The sequence below is a fragment of the Falco punctatus genome (genome assembly GCF_963210335.1).
Source record: "Falco punctatus genome assembly, chromosome: 11".
Taxonomy (NCBI): domain Eukaryota; kingdom Metazoa; phylum Chordata; class Aves; order Falconiformes; family Falconidae; genus Falco; species Falco punctatus.
Genome location: NC_137591.1, coordinates 22,565,928 through 22,588,638, shown reverse-complemented (window position 1 = coordinate 22,588,638; position 22,711 = coordinate 22,565,928). Strand labels below are relative to the sequence as shown.

The 22,711-nt window shown below is 37.1% G+C and overlaps 1 protein-coding gene across 3 annotated transcripts in view; it reads left to right on the top strand.

Moving 5' to 3' along the window:
* The window catches only part of COL11A1 (collagen type XI alpha 1 chain), a 160,486-nt gene that overhangs the window by 57,958 nt on the left and 79,817 nt on the right, over positions 1-22,711 (top strand). For all 3 annotated transcript variants that reach the window (XM_080407049.1, XM_080407048.1, XM_080407047.1), the window contains 16 exons: positions 1,149-1,190; positions 1,550-1,612; positions 5,529-5,603; positions 7,756-7,839; positions 8,091-8,147; positions 12,144-12,197; positions 13,598-13,651; positions 13,767-13,820; positions 14,401-14,454; positions 17,561-17,614; positions 17,728-17,772; positions 19,087-19,140; positions 19,229-19,273; positions 19,715-19,768; positions 20,236-20,280; positions 21,630-21,683. In XM_080407049.1, the coding sequence (XP_080263175.1) occupies positions 1,149-1,190; positions 1,550-1,612; positions 5,529-5,603; positions 7,756-7,839; positions 8,091-8,147; positions 12,144-12,197; positions 13,598-13,651; positions 13,767-13,820; positions 14,401-14,454; positions 17,561-17,614; positions 17,728-17,772; positions 19,087-19,140; positions 19,229-19,273; positions 19,715-19,768; positions 20,236-20,280; positions 21,630-21,683 (888 nt within the window). The remainder of the gene's footprint in view (positions 1-1,148; positions 1,191-1,549; positions 1,613-5,528; positions 5,604-7,755; positions 7,840-8,090; positions 8,148-12,143; positions 12,198-13,597; positions 13,652-13,766; positions 13,821-14,400; positions 14,455-17,560; positions 17,615-17,727; positions 17,773-19,086; positions 19,141-19,228; positions 19,274-19,714; positions 19,769-20,235; positions 20,281-21,629; positions 21,684-22,711) is intronic.

Here is a 22,711-nt window from a genome sequence, read left to right as displayed (position 1 = left end):
TTTAATTAAATACTTTCTTCAGAGGTTACAACTTAGTCATAAGCATGATAATGGGTCAGTAGCTTACAGAATTTTTTTCATCTTTAAATAGTAGTATAGTAACCAAATGGCTTTTACAGTAGAACAAAGTTATACTGTAGCATCATGTTTGATGGTTAGAAACTAAAATGTAATTGAATTTTTAAAAAGACATAGATTATACATAAATAATCATTTTATACTGTCTAGCAGAACTTGAATGCCAGTGTGCTTTATTCTTCTAGAATTTTCAAGGACAGCTTTCAAATACGTGTGTGACAAACAGAAATTAAAATTTAATGTGGTTTTTATTTCATAGAAATTTAGGTACAGAAATATCAAGGGAAAAATTCGCTGAAGTTGAAGCCTGATAAAATACTATGTTGTGTGATTATTACCTAAAAACCAAATGTCTGGATTCTGTGATTTAGAAGGTCCTTCTTAATTCTATGTTCCTATCCCAGGATCAGCATTTGGTTAAGTTACTGATCACCAAAGTTAAAGCACTACAATAATGAGCAAATGACAAGTCAAGATTGCCTCTCCGTCATGATCTGTGAAGAAGCTCAGAGTGTGTTAGCTCATAAAATGCGTGGTTTTTTTAAACCATTGCAAGATACATTTAGTTTACATCCATAATACTGAAGAGGTATCCACTGCCAATCTCCAGCATTGTTGGAGTTCGCTACAGCTAGCTTTGAGCTTGTTTGTCCAGTCCTCCTACCTATGGAAAGTCAAGTACAAGTGAGAACCATATATTTGTAGGTCTTACCCTGCACTAGAATTTGGACTAGCATCTGCACTCAGGAAAAGGAGCTAGGAGGTGCTACAGGACCCACAAAATAGAAATGGCCAGAGTTATTCACATCAAATTCTTCAATAGCATTAATTAAAATCTAAAAAAAAAATATGTTATTTTGAATTGGGTACTGAGATCCCTTCAGCCTAGAAGTCTTTCTCACTTTTAAAATGACACAATTCAGATTCTAATTCTAGTAACTGGAGAGAATATCGCCGTAAAAATTTATCAAAACACCAAGAAACGTTAACTTCAGTAGTTCAACTAAAAAGATGTTTTATATTTTCCTCCAAGACACAATAACTTTAGTATCTTGTTTCATCCCCCCTAGGGTATGCTCATTGAAGGACCACCGGGACCAAGAGGACCTGCTGTAAGTAGAATAACAATTTCCTTTTATTGTATTTGATTTATCCGCTGTGTTTGGTATTTATGAGTTAACACAATTAGTGTTGGTCTTATTATAACTCCTAAATAGTATATTTGGCTTAGCATTTTTACAAGGGAATAAAAAAGGATCATCTCCAGCATTTTCAATGACAGTATGCTACAAGCTGAGCACACATGAAAATCAAACTTTTGAATGTTGACTATAAATCCATGTAAAAAAAATAAATATGCTGCTTTATAAATTATTTTATCCAAATACATGTTCAACCTAATTTTCAGGAGAAAAATTAGTTCAAAAATGCTGCAAGTGTTCAGCATAACAATGTCATTAATTTTCCATAGGGTCTTACAGGTCCCCCAGGTCTACAAGGTCCTGTTGGTCCTCCAGGTGACCCTGGTGAAAGGGTAAGTCAACAGATTATCCTGGGTATTGATGGTATGTCTTGCTCTAATTGCTACAAGAGTAAGTGGGTTAGATCCTGATCTGAAATATATACATACAGGTTAAGAAAATTCAGTGGAATCAAGGCTGATTTACTTAGCTGAGCAAACCAACTGAGAACCTGGGCAAACATTTCCTTAGTGGTAGAAATATGTACTGTAAATACAGGGAAAAAGTTAAGTTCCTATTTGTCTATAATTTTCCAGTTTTATGTGAATTATTTTAAAATATAATAAAGCAATAGGTACAAACATTTCATATGCATTTGAATGAGTTTTTAAAAAATCAGTATGACCTCAGCTATAACATGTAGAGATACAGGGAAAAATAAACTCTGCAGTATCAAAATACATGGAAATACTGAAAGTGATGGATAATATTTAGATGATCTAGTCTGAATTTATTGGCCATATTAAATAACATATTGCATGAGAACCCTATCCAGACATGAATATAACTGAAATTGAAGATATTATTTTAGTCTTTTCTTACTGAAACAACACAGGTTTTGAACAGCCTAAATATATTTATTTGAAGAAAATATGCTACCAAAAAAACTTTCCCGAGTTTTATGAGTGATAGTTTACTGATATGTCTAGCACGTTCATGCTGTATTTGTGTATAGGAGATGCTGAGAAGATGCTTTCACTCCAATGAATAATGATAACATTAAAATCCTAACAGTGCTTCAGCTTGGTAGTAAGTCAGTATGCACACTTCTTTCATATTTCTTTCCTGTAGGTTAACTAAATAACATATTTTGGAATTCAAACTTAAAAAATGGGAATTTTAACACATTGTAATGGAATAACTACAGATGGTACTCAGTTTTTTAACTGTTTGCTGAATTCATCATAAGGAAAATCTTGACTAAACGCATCATGTGCCTGTAATGAAACAGACTTAATGTTTTATTTTAAAAAAGGACACATTACACAAATAAATAATTGTAGATATTAGTTACAAAACTCATGAGGACAATAAGTATTTCTGCAACCAGATCCTGCTGTCAGATTCCATCTTAATGAAATAACATTTCTGTCTAAATTTTAAACATATGGGGACAGGTTTGGTTTCTTACTTAAACAACAATCAGTGTGTATGAATAAAGGCTCTAGTTCTTGCTGTAACTATTCTGACTGCTTCTCTTCTTAGCTAAAAGATTTAGAAAAGTAACATTCTGGAAGAATTACCACTCAAGAAAAGCACATTGCTTAATTTAAAAAATCCTCCATTAATACTTACAATAATTGAGAATGTTTAAGCAGAGAACTATAGAACAATTAGTTGAGAAATCCACGACTTTATGCAGTTGCCTATGGTCCTTCAGCTTTTGTACTTAATTATTATATCATTCTAATTATAATAATGGGTATAAGACAACTGAGCAATGAAGGAACATACCCTTCTGGAGAGGACCATAAGTGGTCTCACTTTTGCTTACTGTAAGGATGAATTTCACTCATAAAATAGTGCAATGGAAGAAGCAGCTGAAAAGGTAATCTAATCTTCAGTTTTGTCTTCAGTAGTCTAATCTTCATCTTCTGATCTACTCTTCCAGTTCTAATCTTCGCAAAGACTCATAATCACATGGCATAAAGTCACTGCAGATCAGAGTTAAGGTACTTTGGGTGCCTTGCAAGTGCATTTAATTAATTTTTTATTATTATTTTTTTAACCCTATACTCAAAATTGCCTGGATGCATAATGTTGTGGGGTTTTTTTAACAACTACAACATTTTATTTGATATTTTACATGTGAATTATTAATTGGGTAAGGTTTATCTGTAGTGTGTTTTTAGTAGGGAGTTATTTTTTGATGCTTCAGGCTTTTTTGAAAAAAGAGGTCAAACAGACTCAGTAAGAGACTACTGATCTTAGCTCTTGAAGAGAGGAAAAAACACCAAAATCTTTCAGGTCAGCTTTCCCATTGTTTTTTTCAACTCCTGAGCAGCAGAAGGAACCAGTTAAGACAGTTTGGTGTTTGTTGGTCTGTCATTGCGACCCTGCAGAGTGTTGTACTGGTGAATGAGTACTTCGTTTGGCAGACATGCACCAGGCAAATGAGCACTCCCGATGCAGGTCCGTCCTGCCTTTGACAGCTTCAACTAGTAAAAATGCAACATGCAAATTTCTGGGAGGAAAGGTGCAATTATAAATCTGCTGTTGTCACAACAGCGTGTTGGATCAATAATCATAAGCATCATATACACACATTGGTACATTTCCTCAACTCCACCTTACATAAAAAGTTAATCTCTTTTTAAACTGTCACAGAGAATTAGATTTCATAAAAAACAGAATTCAAGTCATAGCTGCAGAACCTATGTAGCCTTTGAAAATTAAGCCTGTTCAAAGCACTTAAAAAGAATCACCAATGTTAGTTCTCTATAACAAGTAAAGCAAACACAGGAACACAATGCAAATCTGAGCTTAGCCCAATCTCTGATATCATGAGCAAAGCCTCTGTAATTAGGTACTCTATATTCCTGTTTTAAATATAATTTGTACATAAAATAGTTAAAGGGAATAGCTTTCTTCTTTATTGCTGAATGTCTTCTCCAAACTCATTTCTTTAATTACCTCACTAATCATGAATAACATTCCCAAATCATTTGCAAAAAGAATATCAAACCTCCAAGTCATCTCTCTGGACTTGTGCGAAGCATTTGACACTGTTCCGTATGACATCCTTGTCTCTGAATTAGAGAGGCATGGATCTGATAGATCGACCACTTGGTGGATAAGAAATCGGTAGGATGGTTGCACTCAAAGAGTTGTGGTCAATGACTCAATGTCCAAGTGGAGATCAGTGGCAAGTGGTGTTCCTTGGGTCAGTACTGGGACTACTGCTGTTTAACATCTTTGTCAATGACATGGACAGTGGGATCAAGCGCACTTTCAGCAAGTTTGCTGACAACACCAAGCTGTGCAGTGCAGTTGAAACGCTGGAGGGAAGGGGTGCCATCTAGAGGGACTTTGACAGACTTGAGAGGCGGGCCTGTGCAAACCTCATGAAGTTCAACAAGGCCAAGTGCAGAGTCCTGCATGTGGATCAGGGCTATCCCAAGCACAAATACAGGCTGGGTGAAGAATGGATTGAGAGCAGCCCTGAGGAGAAAGACTTTGGGGTGCTGGTTGACAAGAAGCTCAACATGACCCAGCAGTGTGCGCTTGCAGCCCTGAAAGCCAACCATGTCCTGGGCTGCATCAAAAGAAGTGTGACCAGCAGGGAAAGGGAGTTGATTCTTCCTCTCTACTTTGCTCTTGTGAGACCCTACCTGGAGTACTGTGTTCAGCTCTGGGGCCCCTGGAGCAGGGCCAGAGGAGAGCCACAAAGAGGGTCAGAAGGCTGGAGAACCTCTCCTATGAAGACAAGCTGAGAGAGATGGGTTGTTCAGCCTAGAGAAGAGAGGGCTCCAGGGAGACCTTATAGCAGCCTTCCAGTGCCTAAGGGGCCCTACAAGAAAGATGGAGAGGAACTTCATTCAAGGGCAAGAAGTGATAAGGGGTAATGGCTTTAAACTGAAAGAGGGTAGATTTAGATTAGATATTAAGAAGAAATTTTTCACTACAAGGGTGGTGAGGCACTGGCACAGGCTGCCCAGAGAAGCTGTGGATGCCCCATCTCTGGCAGTGCTCAAGGCCAGGCTGGATGGGGCTTAGAGCAACCTGGTGTAGTTGAAGGTGTCCCTGCCCATGGCAGGGGGGTTGGAACTAGATGATCTCTAAGGTCCCTTCTAACCCAAACCATCCTATGCTTTTTTGATTGTATGGTTCCATAAGTGTGTCATGAATACAGCTGTAAGTGTGTGTGAGTGATTTAAAAGGTTTGGCTTGTATAACTATGCTTTTGTTCTCATGCCTTCATTCTCTTAGGGTCCACCTGGTCGCCCAGGTCTCCCTGGTGCTGATGGTTTAGCAGGTCCCCCAGGTACCATGTTAATGTTGCCGGTAAGTTGTATTATGATTACAGGGTAGCCAGCCTTCAAAAGAGGAAGTTTATTTCAAGAAATGTATAGATGTTCTCTTTTTTCATCTGATTTTGTCTTTGGAATGAGAGATGATACGGAGTTTCTTGTATGGTGTAAGCATATAATATCATATGGTACCTTTTTTTTCTTCAAACAAACATACACTTTAGCTCCTGCATGACTGCCAGATTGGAACCTACAGGAATGTATTACATTCTGAAATCCTCCTTATATTTTCAACTGTAACTATTATTTCCTATTATGTGTCCTAAACAAGGAGTTTGCTGTTGCACAGAGGCCATGTATTCCCAACAGAAATGTGTGCTTTCAAGTCTCTTTGACACGGATAATTTTAAGCATTCCATGCTAAAAAATGGACTTCAGTGTCCTCTTTGAAGAGTCAGTGCATCCTTTGAATAGAAATATATGCACGTAGCCAGCTCTGCTCCCACTGGAGTCAAAGCAAAACACCATCTGTTTTAGCAGGTGGAGAAATAAGCCCAAAGCTGTTAAAGTATCTTGCAGCTTTGTGGTGTGAAAAGTACTATGTGCATGGAATTCATTATTCCTAAGTGTATATGAAATAGCTGATGAGTACTACCATCCCAGAGAATTGATAAAACAACTGTAAATGAAGGGGCAGAATTTTTGCTAAGTAAAGCAAACTAAGTAAAAAAATATCAGAACTGTAGTTGCTGCAGTTCTGATACAGGAGGCAGGGCTCTGTCAGTATCTATAAGGAAAGGATGATTTTGTGGTTTCTTTTCTATTTATGAAATGATCAATGGACGTTTAAGAAAATAAGCTATTTTTTTTGACCTCGTCCTTGCACCAAATTCTATTATCACAGCTGGCTGTATAACAGAAATATTTGCTTACCAATAATTAGTTGATGGAAAAATGCCACTACTCCTCAGGGAAATTATTCCCAAATCATTCTTCCATCTGTGATTGCTGTGCCAGCAGAGGAAAATTTGTCTTTTATCAGTTTGTTCCATTAAAGTTAGTACATGTGGACTAATACTTAACCTATCAGTCACTTTGAAAAATCTCACAAGCTTTATTTTTAGATGTTAATGAGTCTCACCACAAGAGATTTACAAAGTCAAACCAGAAATTTCTCAAGAAGTAGTAAATTGGCTTCAGGTCTCCCAGATTCTAGCCTAGTATTTTAACCACCATCCAGACTTCTTTTCTTTTCTTTTTCTTTTAGGTATTTTTGCTTGGAAAAATATTTTGAAAAATGTAGTTGATTCCCATTATGTGGATCCCCACAAAGCACCTGGCCTCCTTTCAAATGACAGAAAGCTTGGTAGTTCTCTTCTCATTTTAGAGAAGTCAGGTGCTTATTTGTGGGGCTTAAAGCAGCAAGTTTTCCATCACTTTCCAAAAAATTTCTTCCATTCTGATAATAATATGACTGCAGGAGAGAGACCTCAGTTACCATGCCAACTCTGGGTGTAGGCAAACTGGACAAACTGTTGAGGGCAATGAAAGATTCATGGCCCTGATATCCAGGCCTATGCCATACCTTTAGAAAGCCATACTTCTTGTTGCAGCTTAGTGTCTCTGCAACACTGGGAAGCTTCTGTGAGCAGTTTCATGAGGAATAAAAGTCCAGCAGTGCAGGCATGAGTACTTAAATTTTATTCTGTAATTTATTTTGAAATTGTCAGAGATGACACGAAACTGTTTCATTTTAGATACCAAACACTTTTCAAATTGAAGTCTTTCTTAAATTGAATGGTATTTTTCTGTGGGTAGCTACCAATTTACAGAGAATTCATTAATCTTGATACATGTTTTTAATGGGGTTGTGCAGATAATTAGAGTCCATTTTGGCCTCATTTTGAAACAAACAAACAAGTAAACAAAATGAAAGCCAAAATCTTAGGAAATTAAGAAAATATTTGCTCCTAGAAGGTAAGATTTGCACTTGGCTTCTAAACTTACCATGACTTAATATTCACGCTGGATCCAGCAGCCTCAATGCAGCAGTCTTCTGAAGTCAGTGGAATGAACTAAAGACTGAGACCCTGTGTCTTTCAAGTGGTTTACACAGTTGCAGCAAATAACAAATATGGGTTTAATTTGATAAATTCTGAATCTTTTTCTTGTTTTGATACTTGCAGTTCCGCTTTGGTGGAGATGGTGAGAAGGGCCCAACAATCTCAGCTCAGGAGGCTCAAGCACAAGCTATTCTACAGCAAGCTAGGGTGAGCACAAAAAGCCTGCAAATAAAACTGCCACTAGGGTACAGCTCAAAAAAAATTTCCATTTTATGTCATGCAGGATGTGAAGTAAAGAGCTCTAAGCATCATCTCATCACAGTAGTTATCCTTATTGACAACTGAGTCAATGTGGGGGGATATTCATTAATTGATTATGAAAATGTGTTAATATAGAATTTTTATGCTGGCTGGCACCTTTTTCTTGATATCTGTTGTTCTGTCCTATGTTTTCTCAGATTGCTATGAGAGGTCCCCCTGGTCCCATGGGGCTCACTGGAAGACCAGGTCCTGTGGTACGTAAACGAAGCAGCGGCACAGGCTTAAGCACACAGTAACTCAAGTCCACAGATCTCATTCTGGCCTTGCATACACCTCTGTATTTATACTTACTTTATTTGAAAAGATACTGATATAATAAAAACCACAGTTTTTATTCTTATTCAAGGTCTACAATGCAACCTGAGTACTAAATCAGTTTTTATTGTAGATTTTTGCATGTTTTGGTAGAGCACACTGGTAGACTTACAAAACTACCCAATACTTTTACATAAATAATTACGTACACCTTTACATTCAGTCATCACTGTAATAATAATTATAAAATTTCTTTTGATAAATAGGAAACTCAACAGAGGAGATATTAAAGCAAGAGTGTGTAGAATTACCTTGGTTCACTATTTAAGCTGAATCTGGAAAGTTCTTAAGAGTCATTCCTATAAACCAATAAAAGCCATGCAGGTTTCTAAAAGAATTGTACTTTTTTACTTCAGTCCTGAATTTGGCTTGACTGCTAATACCAAACAATTTGGAAAATGGCCCTGTGGATGTTGAAAAAGCTCAATATCTGTACAAAGTCTGTACGTGGAACACAACAGCTTTTGACGCTAACAGGCAAAACAACTTTTTGATCACAAATAGGTTTGCCTCTGTAATCTCTACAAACACTTTAAAAAGACAATACTCTCAAGGAAAGAATAAAACCAGGTAGGAAGCTCAGCAAGCCAGAACCACCTGATAAATCTGGCAATTGCAATTTCCTCTTTTAGGTAATGAATACTTTTCAGACTCAATAGTCCACTAAATGGCATAATTTAGCATTTACCATCTTTCAAAAAGCTATTATAAAGCATCTGTTCTATGAAATAAAAACAAATGCTGAAGCCAAGATCATAAGCTTTGTAGAAGACTAGTCTTTTCTAACTTTATCCCAGATGATTTTATTTATCCTCTGATGTATAGTGAAATTCACTTCTACAGTTAGTACACCATGTATATTTGAAAGATCCACTTAATTTGGAAACTTACTTTGTCTACTGTGATAGCACAGCTAGGCTGGCAAATATTTGGCCTCTTAAATGTTGATTTTTGTCTGCTGTAATTTTTTTTTAAATATTGTCATTATGGTGATGGACACAGAGTGACATTAGCATCTTTCATTGGATTAGACAAGCATCTAGTTGCAAAACACAGACAAGAATAAAATTGTGCTATGGAGAAATGAGAAATGAAAACAAGCGATTGCTGGGTAACCAAGAGAAAAGGATGAAGCAAGTTCCTGTTGGTTGGAAAAAGTGACTGCAGAGATATGCCACTCACAACTGTAACAGCATACATAGAAGAAGCAATAGAAGGTGCTGGAGGCCACCTCGTTTTCTCCTTGCCTCAGAATGCAATAGCATTTTTTTCCGAAGTAGTTTCCTTCTACTCATCCCAGCTGTGAAGATTTGGTCATAACTTAGAAGTGGTGAGACCACAGTATAAAAAATATGATTCCTTTCCCTTCTTTTGCACTTCTTTCCTTCTTTAATATGATGCTTCAGCAAAAGCCCATAGCGGAACACTAACAATTTAGTTCTCCCTTTCCAACCTCCTCTTTTTCCCCTCTTATTCTCACCGTCATTAATGTACAGTGTCTGTTAGTTTGAAAGTGGGAGATGCACGCAGATGAACATGAGTATAGCATCCTACCATTAACAACAGAAAATACTGGCCAGGTTACTGTCCATCTATTTGTGTGTAATTATTGCAGCACAATGCAACTAAAGGTTGCCTAAGTGGCTCTTGCTGCTATTTCTTCCAGTGACCCCTTTTATGCCTCCCTGGGTTTTCTTTGTTAATAAGATAATTATGTACCTTGGAGGAATATTTTAGTGAGCATAAGGAATATTCTGGATCATGTTCTTCCACGATCCTAGCAATTTAACATTTTCTTCAGTGACTCTTGAAAGCTACATGATATCTCTGTTGGCTTGTTAGTACTCTGCCTCATCTTCATATAGCATAAAAAAATCTGTTACAGATTATGCTGTACTCCAAACTGGTCAGTCTCATAAATGCAGTCTGCTTATCTAAGTGAAATTTGCTGTTTTCTGGTAGTTTTTAGGTAAATATGCCACCAGAATCTCACTTGGTCCCCAGAAACTGAAATCACTGGACTTGAATTTTTAAGCGGACTTATACAAGAACAATTCTTTTCTAGAGGAACTATTCCAAAGTAAATAGTTGCTACCAAGCAGAGAATTTGGCTCACATACTCCTGATTAATCACGATTAGGTATGCAATACCTACAAGCAGTCAAATATGTGGGGTCTATTTAACAAACTAGTACACTATTTCCAACAGTGTATTTAGATCAAGAGACCTGCAGGATAACATTCAGACTATACAGAAAAAATAAATTCAGAACTGCTGTAAGCAAGGAATTAATTTGTAAAGACTGGTATAATATTGACAGTGAATTGTGTACCTTTAACTGAAGTATAAAGCTGGCCTCATACTTTCATGTTTTAAAGACCTTCATGGAGAGTTCAAGAGATAATAATAATGGTTGTTTTACTTCTAAGCCACCAGGAGGCTCTAGAAATCCAACTCTTTGATCTGGCAACCTTTTTGGCCTACAGTTCCAGAAGCACAGATTTTTGGTCTGTGAATTATTTATGTGCCTAGATTATTTTAAGAATGAAATAGTTGGAGATTTTACTCAACCTGAACTGTGTTTTGTTAAAATAATTTAGTAGCCAATAAAATACATTTGGAGACATATCAGTTATTAGAAGTCTTAAGCATAGCAGTGTCAAAGCCCAAGTCTGACTTCAACCGAGTCTGGAGTTCACCTGCTTAATTAACATAGCATACAAAATTTCTACCTAGAAATATTAATCAATTATATTAATTAAAAGCAGAGCTTACATCCGTGAAACCCAAACAGACAGTCACCACCTACCAAAGCCACTGTTTTCTCCACTGCCAGTACCAGCTCAGGATCTGATTTTCAGTTTGCTTAGGACTTGATTCAATACCTGCAAGGTCAGTGGGAATCATTCCACTCCAGGATGCTAGACTCAGCACTAAGGCAAGCCATGAGACAGCTCCTTTCTTTGAATCGTCGCTATGAATATAGAAGGATTATCAATTTTCCAGGGTCTGCAATATTTGTTTCATATTAAATACACAATTTAGTTATGACCTGTTTCATAGGTCAGAAATGCAAAAAAATATTTTGCCCGTAACAGTAAACTCCAGTATGTTCCTTCTCGGTGCCTGTATTCTATGTGAGCATGTTGAGATTTTTTGTTTCATTTTGTCTATTTTTGTGAGACCACTATAAAGAAAACACAAACTTCCTTTGACTAGTTCTGCCCTAAATTCCATGTGTAGCATCTTACTCTGGATGAAGATCTGGTTTAGGTCTGTTTGTGAGTAAAACTTACTCTGAAAATCTGTATCATTTAATGATAGCAAAGAGGTGCAGTTATATAGATTTTCCACTACTTCAGCACCAGATGCAGAAAGACCTTCGTTAAAACATCAGTGAAGTTCATGACGAGATTAGACAGGATATTTTTCATTGACTATAGTGATTTTTGGATTGAACTTTGAGACTCAGTTCTATTTTCTGTACAACACAGAAATAGATAAAGGTAAAAAAGAAGTAGCTTTCATTTTTCTTGCCTTCCCTACAGCAGATGCACTTCTCTTTGTGTTACTTACATTCTTCCTGTGCTCATATTTAGCTCCCAAATATTAATGTAGAACAAAGGGTTACATTTGATCCCATTCAAATCAATGGGCATTTTCTTTGTGATAGAAAGATTTTTGGTGCAGTTAGGCCCAGTGTCTGGACAATGATTTATCAGTGTATATTGCAGATTCAAATAGTCAATTCACACCTCCTAATGAATAGGGGATTGTTTTTTTCTCCCTGTAAGGTATAGAAATAGAAAGTAACTTACTAATTCAACAAGTTTATTTGTATATTTAAACAATTTATTTTGCTTTTTTCGTCAAGGGTGGACCTGGAGCAGCTGGTGCTAAGGGTGAAAGTGGTGAACCAGGTCCCCAGGTACAACAATATTGCCTGTTATGTTTGAGCATGTTTAAGAAAATGCATTCATACCACTTAGAAGAAATCAATGAGAGGCTTTCCACATGAAATTGAAGAAAAATAGCCTTTACAATACTATCCTAATTAAATGCAATAGCTTGATTGTTCATTTTGAAATATGAAAGTAACAATCTTTATATTTTTATATATGTTTTAATGTATATATATACACAAAAAGAGCAATTATCATATGTAGAGTGTCCTCAGTTGAAAACCTGTTTTAATACTGTCACTTTAGAGTCTTCGCTGTTAAATAATCATATGTCAAGTCTGCAATTGTATGACCTTGGGCTGTGATCTTATAAGGTGTGAGAGGTTGAATTCAGTTGGTAATTTAACAGGGTATTTTCAAGGAACACATAACATAGCAAGAATAAGTCTTTAGGAATCAGTGCGTGCTTTACTTACCTTACCGTTATATCAGCTCCTGTGCAGTGATGTTAAAGAGCACTGAAACACATTGAAATCTTTCAGTTTAAGCATAAAATAGGGGGTTCTTATAGAGATTGTGCTAGGAGTCTCTGTAACAATGATTTTGCCAGATCTCAAGTGGTACCATGGAATTTCTACATTCTACATTATTTAGTGCCTGTCTTAAAACTCCACATGGATATTTGCAGAAGAAAAATAAAACAATTAAGCAAAAAAAGTGCTTTGAAGAGCCAGTCTTCCAGTTTGCTTCCTTGCATTTTTAGTATTTTTTATCTTCCTACTCAGTATTTTTGGATGGTTAGTCCTTACCATTGCTGTTTTCAGTCCTTACCATTGCATTTGGATGAGAGATGAGAAAGCTTCCACAGAAACATAAGCCCACACAGTCATTGGTGAAAGTTACATGTGTTTTAAAAGTAGAATTAGGTTTTTCAGTCTGGGGTAATTTGGTCTCCCTGTAGTTAAAACTGTGCTGTGTAAAGCTAAGACAGAATGTGAGCTGTTCAGCAGTTCAACTCATGTTTGTGTATGAGTTAGGGATCTGAAATAAGCACTCTCTAGTTTTCAACAAATAATTATTATGTGACTAAAGTAATTTTGGCGTGAGAGGAAGAAGGGTTTTCAAACCACAGCACTGAGATTTTCAAAACCATGAGAAGAATGTAAGCTTGTATGTTAAAAGGACAAATTATGCTGTGTATAGTGCCATCTCATGAAAACTAGTGTTCACATTGGTCGTGCTAAGGCCAGTTTGGATGCCTGTGTTCTATTAAAACTAATGGGAGTTTGGAAATGAGAATATATTTCCTGCAAAAAAAAATTGCAGATTTGCATGTGTAAAATCTTACCTTGTTTCTGAGGTAAGATGTTTAACTAGCTTTTTGCTGACTGAAGTTGATTCTAAGAATTACACTTTTTACACTCAGGGTCCCCGTGGTGTTCAAGGTGCCCCTGGTCCAAGTGGAAAGGCTGGCAAAAGGGTAGGTAGTTGTATGGATAAATCCTGCTCTGGGTAAATAGTTTTTATTTAAATATATTCAAATATTAACGGATTCCACTGCATTTTCAAATGTTTGCCCCTCTGGGTTTTTGCAGGGACGTCCTGGAGCCGATGGTGCCAGAGGAATGCCAGGAGAACCTGGTGCAAAGGTAAATAATGAGACTTGAGGCTTTATTTCAGTCTTGGTGTGGGCTGGATAGATTTTATGTAGGTACCACAGTTTCTTCCAGGCCAACCCTAAATTCTTCTCTCAAGTGAAAATACTGAGGTTTCAGATATCTGGGTCAGATGCAAGAGCTGCAAATGAATCATCCGTTTAAAATATGGTAATTAATGGTAACAGCTAGCAGTTTGACCCTGAAGTAACTTGATTCTTGGGGCATGATTCCTACCCTCTGAATCAGTTTCTAGTTGCAGAGTATCAGTAATAGTAAAATCAATTTTGCAATTGTGAAGTGCAGCTACAATCAAGCTTTTCATTGCGATTGGACTTCTTTTTATAAATACCATAATTACAGTGCAGTGAAATGGTATGGCATCTTCTCTTGCTTTAACACATAGAAGCAAATTTTGTGAGTTTGATCTATGTGCTCCTTTCCATGTGTTTCATTCAATAACAAAAGTGTACGTATAACCAAGGGTAGAAGTTAACTTTTAGAGGGAAGGCATATTCAGAGTAATACAGAATGTAATAGTAATTTATTAAAGCTGTGATTTCTTCTTTCCTAGGGTGACAGAGGATTTGATGGTCTTCCTGGCCTCCCTGGTGACAAAGGTAACAGGGTAAGAAAAACATATATATTTCTACAATAACAAATTGATACTGTCACAGAAATAATGCAGTATTCATTAAGAATATCACTAAGGACTATGGGGAAAGTTAAAACAGAATGTCAGCTTTTCAGAATAATATCTATATTGTCAGGTAATGTATTAATCATTAAAAGTTTTAGCAGTATTAATGAATAGACAACAATTCATATATATGTTAATGGTTTCAATATATTTTCTGAAATCAGATCACAACTTCAGCTAGGTTTTGCTTTAATTCTTAGTTAAGGAATTTGCCTGTTGGATTTAAAGTGATTGTTAAAGGAAATAGTAACAGGAAAAGGAAATCAGCATGAAGATTCTATATCAGGAGCGTGACAAATTTTAACCTTCTGAGAAGCTTGCTCAAAAAGTGCATTTATATATTTGAATTGCAAACTGAATTGTTTAGTGTAGCTCATTCCAACAGCTGCAGCTTAAAAGACCAGAGTCAGGTCAGATAAGTTAGGAAAACTTGAAGTAATATTTAAAACAACTAATGTACTTGCTCCTTATGTCATACCAATCTATAGGATGAGACTGTATCTTTCCCTATAATGAGTAGAAATAATCACAGCAGGGTATTTCTGCTTTAAAATATACTCCTAACACAGATGCTAGTAACAGCATATTCTACTGAATGCACCTCCCTTACTGTTGTCCTGGTAAATGCAATACACTGTAGAAGAAAGTGAGTGGGAATGTCAACAGAACTATTCCCGTATGTGCTAAAGCTTGGTGACCAAGGAATTATAGCTGTCACCATTCAATGGGTTAGCACAGTTGCTGCACTTCCCAGAAAATCTCAACTGTGTTGGCTACTGGCCCATAACATAGTCCTTTATAATAGCATCTAAGGATACTCTTTTGAGTTCTGTTTGCAATGGGAAAATAACTTCTAGTGTCGTACAGAAATGTCTTGATCATCTTTCATTATCCCCTTTTACTTAAGGAGCGCAAAGCAATCAGCGCATGACATAATTGAAATCCAGCTTGATCAGCAGGTGACCACCAGAGGGGGATAGACATTAAGCTCTTTGCCACTACTTCACACTTTGAAGTCTGAGCAGAAATCAAATCACAAATCAGGGAGTGTGTCTGCTTTCCAACCTGGGATACTAGAATTGCCTGTCTGGGACCTTACATGTCATAAACAATTTTTTTCTTGAAAATCTGTTTTTTTACATTTCCTAAACAATTTTTTAAAAACCCACTAAAATAGAAGAATAAGTTTGGTTTGAAATTTGCAGAATACTAATGAAAATAATTACTTCTTTTCATAGTTTCTTTATTTCAGTATTTAAAAATCACAGCATCCTCGTGTTTCTAGGAAATCTCCTGTAAAAGTTCAAACTATGATCTTTCTGAAAGCACCTCCACTCCAAGCCAGATCAGATAGTTGTAGCTGTTCGGGTGCATATATACTGACAGCATATAATGCAAGTATTTGGTTCTCTTTGGGTTGCAAGAAAGAGCACAGAAAGAACGACAAGAAAACCACTTTTTCTGCTGTAGCTATGTTTCAACTGTAAGAGAATTGATGTTGAAAACCCTTAACTTTGGAGTAGAAGTTTTAGGACTACTTTCAGAATTAGTCATATTTGAACTGAGTTCCAAATTAGGTGTTTGTCTGTCTGAGGTTATGCCTCTGTCAAACACAAGTTGTCAGACAGGAGTTACTGGATGATATTCTCTGACTTCCAATGTTGGGCAGATTAGACCATATGGTGTAATATTCCTTTTAACATCAGTATCTATGACTTTGAACTTTTGATTTACAATATGTATAACCCTTCTCCAGTATAAAAGCAAGGCGTTATATACTAAATGAAAAGGTCTAAGGAAAATGAAATTCAGCCTTTAACAGAAAGCTTGCAGGAAAGAATTAAAAGAACTGAGAATGCTGATAATAATAGGAAGTTAAGTCAACCTTCACCTGGATATTAATTGGAAGCCAGAGCACAGATCACATGTCCTATGTCATCTTTCAGGAGTGTCATTTAGCATGTAGAAAAACTCATCCTTTACCAGCAGATCATGTTGAGTAGTTCCAAAACTTAGGAAAATATAGAAACCGATGTATTGATTTGTCTTACAGGTATGAAAGTGCAGTTCATAGAATTTCATTTTCTCTTCCATGGCAACTCCAAGTTATAGAGGACAGAAAGGCAGTAGAATAAAATCTGGACATCCCTAATATTAGATAGCTCTGGGGTATGACAGCAAGTTACCTAACATTCCCTAGGAAGTTTTAAAAGAGTAAAGAATAGAGCTACTGAAAAGTGACTCCATTTATATCTGCTAGGATCCACAGCACTGATAAAATTAAGGAAAACAGCATGAATACTTGGTTGTTGTCCAGTGCCAGAAGGAAGTCACAGTCTAAAAACCCACTGCCCAGAAAGAGGTCAGTCAGTGGTGTTTGAGCTGTGTAGCACACTAGTCCTCTTTAGAAATGGGGAAAGAAAAATAAATCCTAAAAATATGGTCCAGAATCGACTGAGGCTCTGCATATAGACTTGAAAAGCCCTAACCTCTGAGGGGAAGTGTGGAAGTCTGGCTGCCTTCCAAAGCCTCAGACAAATCAGTCCCAAGGCTCTCAGTGACTGGTGTCAGGGTGTGTGGTTCTGAAAGGTGGTTAGTGAACTTCACCGTGTATATTACAGGGCCCAGCAATCGGTATATTAACTTCTGACCCATGTACACATGCCTTATTTTACTTGCAGTAATACATTGCGTAGGGGGAAGGGGAACGTGCTGTTGAGACAAAGGAAAATGTGGGTATGTGGGTAACTGCCTTTTGTAGCAGTAATTTGTGTATGTTCTGGGGCCAAGAATAGTTATGGAATGAAATTTTACAAACACAAATAGTTCATTGTTCCAATAATGTTAATTTGTTTTTATACTAATGTAATAAAAGACTTTACTGAGTACTGTAACCTACAGATTTGTATCATTGTGTCAAGACTTGTTTTGACACATCAGACTTCAGCTAAAACATTTGTTTTCATTTCCCTTTCCATCTATTATTGCTTCAAGCAACAGATGTATTACTTTAATGACGTTCCTTGTCCTACAGGGAGACCGTGGCCCACAGGGACCTCCTGGCTTACCTGGTGAAGATGGATCCAGAGTAAGTTGCTATTTGCACAGTAAAATCTAGAGTGAATCTGCATGTAATGGAAATACAGTCATGACACGTTCTTTTTTTTTCCTAAATCTTTTATTCCTTTTGTACAAAAACAGGGAGAAGATGGGGAAGTTGGACCAAGAGGTCTCCCAGGTGAAGCTGTAAGCAATGCTTTCTTACTCTGTTTCTGTTACAAACAAAAATCACTCTCAGATTTTTTCCTTTTTACTGAACTGTTCTGAATTACAGGTATAAAAATTACACTGTGTGTGTATATATCGAATACTGATTCTGGCTGAAAAGTAAAAAAATGAACAGTTTTGTTAGGGGTAAAACATTACTTACAGGATTAACATCAAGTCAGGGATATATCCAGCCAAGTATACACAAATTCCATAATCACAAAGGGTATTTCTTATCCTATTGTATAAAATCAGTCACTGCAGTCCTTGATACATGAGAATATAACCAAGTCTCTGTTGCTATGAAAATGCTTTCCAAACATCTATTTATTAGAAAACGAGGCCTGGCTTCTTCTCTTTTTTTCACACTACTGTGCTTCATTGTGTATTTTTACACTTGTTTCACATACAGAATTTCCACTGCTGTCAGTTGGAATTCTGCAAGTGCTGTCACTGCAGAGCAGAGTTCTGCATTGCAGGCAAGAAATCAAGCCTCAGAAAGAGGAATTTTACCTAAAATGTATGATATACTGCTGCCTACTCTCAAAGTAGGAAGAAGTCAGTACAGAGTCAGTGTTAGTGATTTGTGGCTATATCATACACGAGGAGGCTGGAGACTCAGCCCTGCCTACTTTAGCAGCATGACATGAATGATGACACAAATGATGAAAGCTGATGTTCATTTACATAGTGTAATCCAAAAGATCATGTTATAGACCAAATCTTGCTCACCTTATTTAGGAGAATAGCCCTTGGTCTTTTGCAGAATTTTTTAGGGATGAGAAGAACAATTCTGATTTTGGTTTCCAGAATGCCTTGCATGTATTATAATAAAAATATTAGTAATTTTTAATTATTTATCGGATTTTTACTAAAGTTAAAAGCACTGTTACACACTTAGAATAATAGGATAGAGTATGACAGAGCACCGTGTTTTCTAAAGACAGGAATACAAACATGTATGCTACTATTCAGGTCAGACCTTCAGGCCAAGACACAGCTGAAGCTTTAGTGGAAGATGCTGTGCCAGTGTTCTGCACCAGGAAACATAAATAGTTATTGCCTCTCTCTGAAATGACCGTACAGCAGCTAAATCAAAGCTCGGCCTTCCACTGGCATCCTGTTCAAACATATGGTGGCCCTCAGGAGGATCTATCCTTTCTTCCTTTCTTTCTGCCTCGACCCCCATGCTGCCTTCCCCTCATCCTTCCTACTCCTTGCCCAGTCCTTCTCCTGGGCTTCCCTGTTCAGAAAAAGTCATGCAGATGTTGATAAGTGTTTCTTTTCTTACAGGGTCCACGGGGATTACTGGGCCCCAGAGGTACACCTGGTCCCCCTGGCCAACCTGTACGTATGAACTGGTTTGTATTTGCAATTTCCAGAAGAAAAATGGAAGCCCCTTGAAAGTTGCTCATGTTTATATTGTTTGCTGTAGGGCATTGCAGGTGTTGATGGACCTTCAGGCCCAAAAGGAAACATGGTGAGTAAGTAAGCTGGGAATTGAAAAGGGAGTGGATTCTAAGAATCCTTTCTGCATTTTCTTGTCCCTTCTACTATACCATCCCTTCCATTTAATTAAACTTTTCTGTCAATATAATCAGACTCGTGATGATTTTACATAGAAAAGAGAAGCCTTCTATTAGTTAGTCTTCAGCAAAAAGGCCAAACCATGCTTTCTCTCAAGCCTCCTTTAGCACCGTGGACTCCAGTACTTGGGTGCTATGTGTGGGCTGTTACTCTCTGTTAAAGAAAAGGCCATGATGTTCAATAGCATGGAAAAATGTCATACTGGATAGGAAGTCAGTGGCAGACTTTAAAGAGAGACAAACAAAGATGAGTTTGTATTCCTTTTAGTCCTGACAATGAAGATCTGTACTGCAGAAATGCAAACCTAATGCCCTGGTATTTTTTTGTATGGCAGGGTCCTCAAGGGGAACCAGGACCTCCTGGTCAGCAAGGCATTCCAGGCCCACAAGTAAGTGTAAAATAGCTCTCAAGAAATACTATGTAATGTGCAGCAAACGTTTAATAAATGGAAATTAGTAAAACATTAGCTTTTCATGTACAAAACTGATAAAGCTTCAAGGATTGTATAAATAATGCTGCAAATGTGCCGAGGGCAGTGGGAGCAGAGTTTTCAAGTAAGCTTTCAGAGGGATTTTTCATTCAGGAGAAAAATGACTTATTCAGCGTTCCTGGAATGCAGCAGGAACGGCCACACCTGGAGGAGGGTTCTGAATAGGATCTTGTTACAGACTTACTGCCAGAATAGTGGCTTGTGCAAAAGGCTCACACAAAACTCCTGATCTTACTCGTAAGGGGAAAAAAAAGGCCACTTATATTTGCCAGTGTGTTTAAACAGATTAATGAGGGACCTTTAGTAGGGTGAATGTATGTATATTGTTCTCCCTAGTTTCTCACACTGGTTTCTTTTTAATATAGGGGCTTCCTGGTCCACAAGGTCCTATTGGACCTCCTGGTGAAAAAGTAAGTTACAGCGTTATTCTTGTTATTTCACAGTCTGTTCTGTGCAACCACCTTGCTTATGTACTTAAGGTCTTTGCTATGTTTTACAGAATGGTAACATAAGACCTAAAAATTAGCAGATCTTCCTGAAATCATCAAGTAAATGAAAAAACAGTGGAGGCCTGGCTTTCCTCTCATACATGCTTTTTCACAATTATAATTTCCTCCCTTTATTTTAGATTGATTTTCTGTTATGAGCTTCAGAATCCCATCTACAATATTAAACGTTGTGTACTTGTATGTTAATTAATTTCATAGCAAGTTGTGAAAATTATTTTTATTTATCTCTTTTCTTACAACAAAATTTTACCTAAAGTCTGAATCTGTTCTCTTTTTTTCAAGGACTGTATTTTGACAAAACCCTGCAGTGTAGTTGCCATGCTGTAGTGTCATTTGGTGGTTTTTTCCTGATCTGTTTGTATGTGTTCTTGTGGCTTTAACCATGTCTTCTATTAATTTCAAAAATGTCACTAATGAAATTACTCTAACTTTACTTTTCTCCAATTTTTGCTGAACTCCTGCTTTATTGATTCTTCTTTGATTTCACTCCTCTTCACTGTTTAGTGTATACGTTAGGAGAAATTGAAGATTTTAGGAAACAATATACGTGCGTTTTACCTGCCTGTATGCATAAGAAATATTACTCTAAAAATTGGGCTAGGGCCACAGTATATGGATTCCGGAGGCTTTCACAAAGATGTACCATGCATTTCAGCTATGAATACTGGAGATCTGTAACATGTACTCTTTACCTCTTGTTCTTGTTGGTATCTTTCACATGAAATTCTAAATAATAGTTAAATTTTGTACACTGGAGAATTCTTCCCTACCTTGTGGGTGTGCGCATGTTCATAGGGTAATTCCTGAAGCTTGTTCTCAGGCAAGCATCTCAGTGAAAAATATGGGTGACTTGTATTGGCTAAAGATTGTAAGAACTGGCTTTGTGCCTATATATTGTATGATAGTATCTAGTATGATTGTATTTAGTTTTGCTGTATTTTTGTGATATCCATATAAAGGGATTTAGGTATAGCTGTATTTTATATCCTTAGCTCTTAGAGTCAAATGTATGGGATATAGGTGGAAGTTTTTCTCCTTTTTCTTTCCTGTTTTTTAATTATTATTATTTTTCTTACAGCTACTCCACACCTGGGATGGGTTCACCAGTTGTTTTAAAAAACTAAAAAGATTTAAGGTGGTTTTCTGGCTTAGGGCATACCAGTCCTCAGCAAGGATGATCCTCCATCATGCTAGAAAATGATAGAATGTTTGCTATTGTTCTTAAGATGTGTCTCTGTTACTGCATTTAGGGACCCCAAGGCAAGCCTGGCCTTCCTGGCCTTCCTGGTTCTGATGGGCCTCCTGTAAGTAACCAAATATTTCATTCCTTGAATGTTTACATACTTTACCAAGTAATAAATATTTCTGGATATCTGTGTTGCAAAAAGAAAATGGAGAGTAAAAGCACTGGTAGTCCTAGTTGGCAACATTATAAAATCCATCTAAAACCCCTGTATCATTTGAGCTGTTAAAACTAAGAGAATTACAATTTTGAAGCGGCTGCTAAAAATGGCTGTGGGCTTTTAAAATGTGTTCCCAGACAATGAAATGCATCCGAAACATCTGCAGGGATGTGTAAATAACCTAACTGACACACAAAGGGACAGATACTCTTTCACTGTAGTCCTACTATGTCAGTATGGCAAAGCAAATCATCTGTAAAAATGCTCACCACTTGTTCTCTCAGGAAATATATAACAGACTAGATCTTTCTTTGCTTCCTGACCTAAGGTGCATATTACATGTTTGGGCTTCTTCTTTCATTGTCTGCACTGGGACAGACCTAAGCCAAACTTTAGAATCTTGTGATCGCTAAGGAATTCAGCCTAGCTCTGAGGATGCATTCACTCACATGAACAGAGTGTAACCACCTGAGTAGCATTGCTTACAGTTCAGGAATTAAACTTAAATGGAATGATTGTTCATAATGACATGTATATACACTAGTTTCCTTGCACCAAAACCATCATCTTATACAACCATGAGCCATTAGACAGTCAGTGTGGCTTCTCAGACCATGTCTCTCCTCCCCATGCCATTTTTCCTTACTATTTATCTTTTAGATTAAATCTGCATTTTTTAAACCTGACTTTCAGCATGGTTTTGCAAGGATAAGAACAACAGAACTGACTGCAAGGGTTTCACTGCATAGATGCCTATATTATATGGAACTGTATACAGAACTGTACCCAGGGCTCTCACAACCTCCTTTACCCACCAAAGTACTATTTTCATGGAGAATGTTAAATATGAAGTGATAGTCCAGCTGGAAGTCTGCATCTTGAATCATTGTCTAAGCATTTGAACTTTCCCCCTTATCCTTTTCTGCATG